Below are 9,422 nucleotides of genomic sequence, written 5' to 3'. Positions count from 1 at the left end.
CCCCCCCCCCTTGCTGGCCACTCACACTGTTGACATGCAACTACGCTGCACAACATGTGGATTGCTTAGGGAGGTAATTGTGCACAGATGATGTGGTCTATGCTGAAGATGGAGTGATTATTTTCTTCTTGGCTCTTTTTCAATAGAAAGAATCGAAACATAAAAAAAAATGCAGCCAGTTTAAACAGGCTGTTTTCAAATTATAAATCTATAGTGTTGTTTCTGAACACTCGTCTCTGCATCAAAACCAGGTATGTTGATCTTAAACCTATACAGTGAAACATCCGCAAATGAAATGAATTTACTCATTGGTAACACTAGGGTCAAATGAGGTGGCATCACAATAGAAAAAAATGGCCCGATCTGGAATCTGTCTCTTTACAGACAATGGTAACTGGAGTTATTAAAACAAAAAAAAAAGGGTGGGGAGAAGTTAATCAATAGATTCTAAATGAAAGTATGGTTAATTAAGTCCTTAGTGAAACTAACTAGCGATATTAAGAAACAGAAATGTGCTTAGACTTTATTGGCTGTTTTTGGCATCTGCACACAAGCAAAGAGGACAAAACCTGTTGTTTCCTTCACCTGATCTCACTCCACTAGGCTGCAGGCTCCTTGGGCAGTAAGAAGTCACAATCACTATTCACAGATGTATGGAGAGTCACTAAAATATATTATACATAGACACTCTAAGTTTATAACCAGATATTAATGGGGTACACTGTTCTTGTTATATTATCAGATTTTTTTACTGCAACAAACCAAGTCCGATCCACATTCGAAGATTATAGATTTTAGTATTAAAAAAAAAAAGCACTCATTTCTCAAAGACCCAAACTGTGTTTAAAACACCCCAACTAAACCCCAAGCTTCTTGCTGTCTCTCCTGGATGGTTCCCCTCTCTTCCCAATACCCAGAGCCTCTACCTCCTCAACACATAATCATTTGCTCTGACATGACAACAGACCCACTTTTCTGGAAAAACTGACGCCCATTCATCTCTTTCCCTCCCTATACCCACAACAATAAAACTGTTACATATATTAAGAGAAAACAAAGCAAGAGTGCTGGAAATCTCCCCCAGAAAACTGCATCCATACCCTGACCCCTGGCTTTGTTCTCTTTCTCGTCGGGCAATAGGCATCCAAACCATTATCTCAAGTGACAAATGATCAAATTCCTACATCTCCAATATGGAACTTGGAGTTTACAGGTAAGCTTCTTGGGGATTCCAGCTGGTTAAAAGCAATCAACTCCTCCTCTGCTCTCTGAAGAGTTTTCAAAGACAGACAGCCTCTAAAATTAAAATCATTACAAAAATAATCAGGAAAGAAACCCTTTCGAATTTTTTAGGAATCCCTGCTGTTAGCCTCTTGGGCTACCTACCTCCTAAAAAGCATGTATGTCAGTGGATAGAGCGGGCACAGTTGTTAGGAACAGAAGAGAGTGGTATAAAAAATAATAGTAATTGCTGATGTGTTTTTCAATGCTATAAATCAGGAGTGGTGCGAAGAAGCAAGGGAGAAAAAAATCCTATTTGGTACTGGAAATACTGAGGCTTTTTTTTTTTTTTTTTCTTTCTGGTGAGCTAGAGTGTGCCAGCTTTTTCAGACGGGAGGAATGCTGAGTGTCAAGGGGTCAGGATCAATCCGGTGTGAGTTGATGAGGCAGGAAGGTGGGGAGGAATGCGAGGAATGTCCCTGTTTGTGTAGGACTCCATTCAGCTCATTGGCGAGCCGGGGCCGTCCGGAGCGTATAAAAGCCGCGGGCCGCCCGCCTCAGCCTCACACAACAACTCTTCCCACTGAGAGGAGGCAGCCAGTGCAACTCCAACCCCGGCGACCGACCGCCTCCCTCCGACGGCAGCCGCCCCGGCCGACAGCTCCCAGACCTCAGCCCGGTGCGCCCAGGCACCCACCTCCAGCCCGAGCCCGCGATCCAGCGCCGGGACCGCCGCGCCCACCCCGCCGCCGCCGCCGCCGCCGCCGCCGCACTCCGCCCGCCGTCCGCCCCGCCCGCAGCGCCAGACCATGTCCGCCGCCGGCCTGGGCCCGGTCCGCTGCGCCTTCGTGCTCCTGTTCGCCCTCTGCGGCCGGGTAAGCCGAGAGCCCCGCGGCGGCCGCCGCCTGGGGGAGGGCGTGCGGGGCAGGGCGGGGCAGGGCCCGGGGCGCCGGGCGGCGTGCGCCCGCTGACCGCCCCCTCCTCCCCGCAGCCCGCCGCCGGCCAGGACTGCGGCGGCCCGTGCCAGTGTGCGGCCGCGCCGGCGCCGCGCTGCCCCGCCGGCGTCAGCCTCGTGCTGGACGGCTGCGGCTGCTGCCGCGTGTGCGCCAAGCAGCTGGGCGAGCTGTGCACGGAGCGCGACCCCTGCGACCCACACAAGGGCCTCTTCTGCGACTTCGGCTCCCCGGCCAACCGCAAGATCGGCGTGTGCACCGGTAAGCGCCGCGGCCCGGGCCCCTCGCCCCGCGCCGCCTCCGGCGGTGTCCCGGCCGCCCCTCCCCACCCCGGAGCCCTGCTCCCCGCGCACCCCCGACTCGCCTCCCGCCACCGATGCCTGACCCTTGTTCCCTTCCTCTCCCTCAGCCAAAGATGGTGCCCCCTGCGTCTTCGGAGGGACCGTGTACCGGAGCGGCGAGTCCTTCCAGAGCAGCTGCAAATACCAGTGCACTTGCCTGGACGGGGCGGTGGGCTGCGTGCCCCTGTGCAGCATGGACGTCCGCCTGCCCAGCCCTGACTGCCCCTTCCCGCGGAGGGTCAAGCTGCCGGGGAAATGCTGCGAGGAGTGGGTGTGCGACGAGCCCAAGGACCACACCGTGGTTGGCCCTGCCCTCGCCGGTGAGTTGGATCTTCCTCTAAGTCAGTGTTGTGATCCTCCCCCCAGGGGCTGACTCCTAACTCTGCCAGGGGAAGGGGGAAATGTCTTATCCTGGCGTCTTACCTTGTGTTTGTGTGCTCTGCTCTCACAGCTTACCGACTGGAAGACACATTTGGCCCAGACCCAACTATGATCCGGGCCAACTGCCTGGTCCAGACCACAGAGTGGAGCGCCTGTTCCAAGACCTGTGGGATGGGCATCTCCACCCGGGTTACCAATGACAACGCCTTCTGCAGGCTGGAGAAGCAGAGCCGCCTGTGCATGGTCAGGCCTTGCGAAGCCGACCTGGAAGAGAACATTAAGGTACATTTTCTGCTCCTATTAACGAACTTGCATGGAATGATAATGGTTAGGACTAAAGTTGGGTCTCCCCATCCTTGTTATTATAGACCTTTTATCTCCAAAAATATCTAACCGTTGAGCTGTTTTGCTGGAATGGGCTGTTGTGTAATAGAAACCACCAGCTTTCCACTATGAAATTCTCCACATGGTTAGTTAATTCAAGACATCCCGAGAGAGGCCATGTCTATTTTTGGAAACCTGGCAAGTGAGAGTCCAACTTCCTCTCCTCAAAATATAAACAAAAGTCAGACAACATAAGGCTAAAACACACAGAGCTTGAAGAAAGCCACTCCCCTTAGAGAATCATTGATTTTTTTTTTCTTCTGCTTTGTCTTCCTTAGAAGGGCAAAAAGTGCATCCGTACCCCGAAAATCTCCAAGCCTGTCAAGTTTGAGCTTTCTGGCTGTACCAGCGTGAAGACTTACCGGGCTAAGTTCTGTGGAGTGTGCACAGATGGCCGGTGCTGCACCCCACACAGAACCACGACTCTGCCTGTGGAGTTCAAGTGCCCCGACGGGGAGCTCATGAAGAAGAGTATGATGTTCATCAAGACCTGTGCCTGCCATTACAACTGTCCTGGAGACAACGACATCTTTGAGTCCCTGTACTACAGGAAGATGTATGGAGACATGGCCTAAAGCCAGAGAGTGTGAGAGACATTAACTCATTAGGCTATAACTTGAACTGATTCACATCTCATTTTTGTGTAAACATGATTTCAGTAGTACAAGTTATTTAAATCTGTTTTTCTAACTGGGGGAGAGAAACAGTCCCACCGAATTCAAAATATTGTGCCATGTGACATTCAAACAAAAGAGTCTTATCAACCCAGACACTGGTTTGAAGAAAGTTAAGACTTGACCGGGGTGGGGGGACTACATTAGCACAGAGCACCAGAATGTAGACTAAGGTGTGGCTTGAGGAGCAGTGGGGGGTGGGGGGGGCACCTGTAGAAACGATTTGTCACCTTAAAGTGGTAGGGGCCTGCTCTTTGGAGTGTGATTGAGAAGGAAAATTTTAGCATGCTCACATGACCTGCCTACTGTAGCTCCAGCAACGGCTAGGATGTGTGTCCTTCAGCCTTCATGAGGCTGGGTCAAGTTCTTCTTTAAGTCAGAACAGCAGATTCAGCTCTGACATTCTGATTTGAATGACACTGTTCAGGAATCAGAATCCTGTCTATTAGACTGGACAGCTTGTGGCAAGCTAATTTGCCTGTAACAAGCCAGATTTTTTTTTTTTATTGACACTGTAAATATTGTGTGTGTGTGTGTGTGTATATATATATATATATATAAATATATATATATATTTGTACAGTTATCTAAGTTAATTTAAAGTTGTTTGTGCCTTTTTGTTTATGTTTTTATGCTTTGATATTTCAAATGTTAGCCTCAATTCTGAACACCATAGGTAGGATGGAAAGCTTATCTGATAATTCAAAGCATGAAATGGACATTCAAATGGAAATTCTGGTCAGAGTGATACTCCATCAAAACAGATTGTTTACTGAATATGAGGCAGTGATGTCCTTAGAAGTCTAATTTGTCAGTTGAAAATGTGGTAGCCTTGTTTTAATGAACAAGTGGCCTTTATTAAAAAAAAATGAGTGGCTCTGTATAGATGATCAGTTTTTCCACCTGGAAGCATTTGTTTCTACCTTGACTATGACTGTTTTTTGGACAGTTTATTTGTTGAGAATGTGACCAAAAGTTACATGTTTGCACCTTTCTAGTTGAAAATAAAGTATATATTTTTTCTATAAAAAGTGTGTCCATTCACTTACTCTTCTAAACGTTTCTGAGTTTTCTTGAGTTTCTATGGGAAGCTTTTGTTTTAAAATAATTCATCTATAATTTTCTAAGGCTCTTTTATTATACTGATAAATTGGTTAATCAATTCAATAGAATTTTACATAAACCTATTTCACACTGAATCAAGTGTCACAAACTTACAGTCATACACGGTATATATTTATACACACACACACACACACACACACACACGCATTGGCATTTTTTTTTGTTATATTCACAGTACCTTATAAACATTTAAATTCAATTCTCTCTAGGGGCACCTGGGTGGCTCAGTTTGTTGAGCATCCAACTTTGACTCAGGTCATGATCTCACAGTTCATGAGTTTGAGACCTGCATGCAGCATCGGGCTGGGCTCGGCTCCCTGCTGTCAGAGCAAGCCTGCTTTGGATCATCTGCCCCCTCCCCAGCTTGCGCGTGTGCGCTCTCTTGCTCTCTCTCAAAAATAAAGAATAACACTGAAAAATTAAATTCTCTTAGGTAACTTTAGTCTCCAACAACCCCTGTTGATTACACTTGGTCTTGTCTACATTTAATACCTCTCTGACCATTGTAGGCATTTAATTTCCAACCCTTCATATCACAAACTATAGTCTATATACCTTACACATAGAAAATGTTTTAACTATTTTTTGAGTTTGTATGCTCTACCATATCTGTTTTTGAACTTCAAAAAGTTTACTGTTAAATTTGAAAAGTATAAAATCTGCATCCTGATGGAACCATTAATAAGTTGCATTTTTGTATAATTCAGTTTTCAGTTGCCATGATAACCAATCACAAATAGATGATGGCATAAGTAGAAAAGGAGGATAATTTCTGCTAACATTAATAGAAATTTGTCTTCAGTTAAAAGCAACTCTTCTATTGTCCCAAGCTTTTGACTATTAGATTTCAAGATCAATAGCTTACCAAGAGGTTGGTAAGTGACAAAAGGAAATTGTTCAAGAAGCCTGGAAATGATACTGGGCCTATGTGGGCCCGTACCAAAAAGTGAACTGAAGTATGTGGCCAACAAAAATATTCCAAGGACAGCTTAAAGCACAATATTCCCCAGAATCTGTAGAGCTGTGGATTCTAGGGGGGAACAAAATAGTTGTAGACAAACTAACCCCTCACAGGGTAATTAGCAATGTTGTAGTGTCAGTGTCATTCCAAGAGACAAAAATACGTTCGAAAATAAAGACTGGTTCTACAAACAGTGCGATGCCACAAACCAAAGGGAAAACTTCCCATGGTCAAAATGTGCAAAGTCAAAACATTGAACTTTTAGGATGCACCTATATCCATATATTGCCACATTGTCAGCAGCTGTACCTCACTTCCCCAAATAAACCCACATGTACATACACATACAGGGTACACTGTCTCGTTCACATGTTTTTTCCGTCAGTTTACTCCTAGATGCAAAGATGAAGGGCCATGGTAAGTGAGCCGGAGTGTTTTAAAAGGAATTTGAGAATTCTGGGAAAATAGAAGTGGTAACGGAAGCATAGATTTTCAATATTTCCATTTCCCACATAAAAACCGAGTAACTGTACTGCAAAATCAAAATCCCAGGAACAATATTTATAACAAAATTAGGTGGCAAGGCATCCCTTCAATCCCAAATGTTAGGGGGAGAAAATCATTAACCACCACAAGACGTGCCCTATGTCAGCATATGTGTGGGAACAAGCAAAGAGTTGCAACAGGATATCTGAGGCTTCTGAGAAGAACAGAGATCCAAAATTGCCAACAGTGAAATACGGGAGACCAATTTGAGAGTAAAGCTTGTGCCCACTCAAATAAATCTTACAAACCAGGGCTCTCTCCCAAGGGAGGACTCCATGCTCACGGGAATGGAATCAAAATTGAGCAGGTCAGAGACAACAAAGATGTTGAAAGAGAAGGTCTGGATAAAAATGAGGAGAGGACAAAGACTGGAAATCTGAGGAAAGTAAACTGGCATATTGTTTTAAACGCATGAAGACAATAAAAGAGTATCTCCGTGAAATTCGAAAAGCTGTCTAAACCAAGCGTCCTTACTGAACCAAGTTCAAGAAAACTATTTTCACATAACAAATTGGAAAACAAAATTATCATAGCCAAATCCCATACAAAGTTATTATATGAAAATAATAAAGGGCAGAATAAATCTTTACAGATAATAAAAGCATGTCAGAAATACATGCCCAGAAACACATCAAAACTATATTATTTCAAAAGAACATTAAGAAAATAAGATTAGACATAAATTATGAAAAGGAAACAACTAATGACATAAAATAGCAATATAAATCAGAGGTAGCAAAACATAGAAATGTGTTGATAAAACTCAGGAAGGAATTAGAAATAAAAGAAATGTATCAAACAAGAATGAACACAAGAAGGGTGCCTGAATGGCTCAGTTGGTTATGCATCTGATTCATGGTTTCAGCTCAGGTCATGATCTCATGGTTCATGGGTTCAAGCCTTGTGTTGGGCTCTGTGCTGACAACGCAGAGCCTGCTTGAGCTTTTCTGTCTCCCTTTCTCTCTGCCTCTCCCCCATTCAGGCCCTCTCTCTCAAAATTAAATAAACATTAAAAAAACAAAAAAAAAGAATAGATGGTGAGGAAGGAAATCTTTTAAATTAAAAGAAATGAAAATGTTTCAAGAAAAATTGATAAATATTGTAGAGAGGCAAAGAAGATCTAACATATGGATAGTAGGAGGTCCTGGAGAAGAAAAAAAAACCAAAAAGTATAAATCAAAAAAACTTTACTGAAATAAAAAGTGACTTGAAAGCACATTTTGAAAGAGCATGCCATGGGGGTGCCTAGGTGGCTCAGTCGGTTAAGCGTCCGACCTCAGCTCAGGTCATGATCTTGTGGTTCATGAGTTCAAGCCCCGTGTCAGGCTCTGTGCTGACAGCCCAAAGCCTGGAACCTGCTTTGATTCTGTGTCTCCCTCTCTCTGCCCCTCCCCTACTTGTGCTGTCTCTCAAAAACAAATAAACATTTAAAAAAAATTTTTTTAAAGAAAGAGCATGCCATGTACTTGATAAAATCAACCAACATCAAGACATAGTCTAGCAAAATTGCTGAAATACAAAGACAAGGAAAAACCATCAGAACATCTAGGCAAAAAGAACATGAACCTTATAAGTAAAAGAAAATTAACTCAGTATCAGACTTTTTGACAGCAACACTTCATACCAAAAAATTGGAATAACATTTAGGATACTCAAAGAAAGAAAATGTAAATTAAGGAATTTTTATCCTACAGAACTAACATTCAAGAATAAAAGACACAGACAAACTGCCAAAAATATGGAAGAATTTACAGTGTATTGTTCCTATGGGCCCTTTCTGAAAAACCTACTAGATAGAAAGCTCAGAGAACAAAAATATCTGAGAGATATTAATATAAGAACTGGTATATGAACATTAAATATAGCTTATCTTTAGAACTAAAATTAATGAAGGTTACAGAGGAGAATGTACACGGTATAATGGCTATACAGCATGCTCTGATAGTGTAGACTGCAGCTATTTTTAAGAGAATGGACATAGATGCCTCTCCCTAAATATTTAACTGCTTTTATTGGTGGTGCTGGTATTGTTATTCTGAGACTATTGGTTGTATAATGTGGGATAAAGCAAGTGAGCCATTATGAATATTCTAATTCTATCATGAGTGTTGGTGAGTACTGGGATTCTTAGTGAGGAAGTCTCAAAATACAGATGTAACATAAAAGTGGTTAAGTTAAATTCTGTAGTTCTGAATTTGAACTAGAAATAATCAGCATAAACTTATGATCTATTTTATCTTTTAACACACACATACACATACATACAATTTTTCCTACATCTGCTCACTAAAAAGGCTTAGATACAATGACAACTCAAGAGGAATAACCATCCATAGGCCAATACTGTGCTCTTCAAATATTATTTTCCACTAAAAGAAACTAAGGCTTATTCCAGGTCTAGCACAAGAAATGTGTAAGATAAACACATTTATTCAGGGACTACCTTTTCATATTGGATAAGAAGGAAGTTAACAAAGACCATTGAAATCATATCAAAAAGGTACAGGAGGCAAATTTAAAAGACTCCTATTAAAGATGGGGCAATTTGGACTTCTATAAGGATAAGAATTGCAGTGCACTAAGCCTATCAACTGTCCTTAAATTTTTAGTTCATTCTGATAGTTGAAGAAAAACACCTAATCGGTCACTTGAGAATGACAGAGAATCTAGTCATTCTACACAAAATCTTTGATGATTTCAGTATCAGATTTTTATTACTCTACACATTTCACAGCACCTCAGAAGCAATTGGCCCCTTCTGTTCCAACATCAGACATAATTCTGAGATAACTTTTAAAGGAAATAAATCTCTTAATTTATGGTACTCATCTCATGA

At 42.9% G+C, this 9,422-nt stretch overlaps 1 protein-coding gene across 1 annotated transcript; it reads left to right on the top strand.

Moving 5' to 3' along the window:
• Positions 1-2,015: 2,015 nt before the first annotated feature.
• On the top strand, positions 2,016-4,985 carry CCN2 (cellular communication network factor 2). The gene is made up of 5 exons (XM_042939849.1): positions 2,016-2,096; positions 2,213-2,435; positions 2,584-2,835; positions 2,967-3,178; positions 3,559-4,985. Exons 1-5 carry the CDS (start codon positions 2,031-2,033, stop codon positions 3,853-3,855), a joined length of 1,050 nt encoding a protein of 349 aa, XP_042795783.1. The 5' UTR covers positions 2,016-2,030; the 3' UTR covers positions 3,856-4,985.
• Positions 4,986-9,422: the final 4,437 nt, after the last annotated feature.

This window comes from Panthera leo, chromosome B2 (genome assembly GCF_018350215.1).
Source record: "Panthera leo isolate Ple1 chromosome B2, P.leo_Ple1_pat1.1, whole genome shotgun sequence".
NCBI lineage: Eukaryota > Metazoa > Chordata > Mammalia > Carnivora > Felidae > Panthera > Panthera leo.
The sequence above is the reverse complement of the archived record's forward strand: the minus strand, read 5'-3'. Positions and strand labels throughout refer to the sequence as shown.

What these genes read in the sequence shown, in the direction of transcription:
- CCN2 (XM_042939849.1), top strand. Translation starts at nt 2,031, where the DNA reads ATGTCCGCCGCCGGCCTGGGCCCGGTCCGCTGCGCCTTCGTGCTCCTG. An exon ending in TGTTCGCCCTCTGCGGCCGG is followed by an intron (nt 2,097 to 2,212) that starts GTAAGCCGAGAG and finishes TCCTCCCCGCAG; the next exon opens with CCCGCCGCCGGCCAGGACTG. An exon ending in GGTTGGCCCTGCCCTCGCCG is followed by an intron (nt 2,836 to 2,966) that starts GTGAGTTGGATC and finishes CTGCTCTCACAG; the next exon opens with CTTACCGACTGGAAGACACA.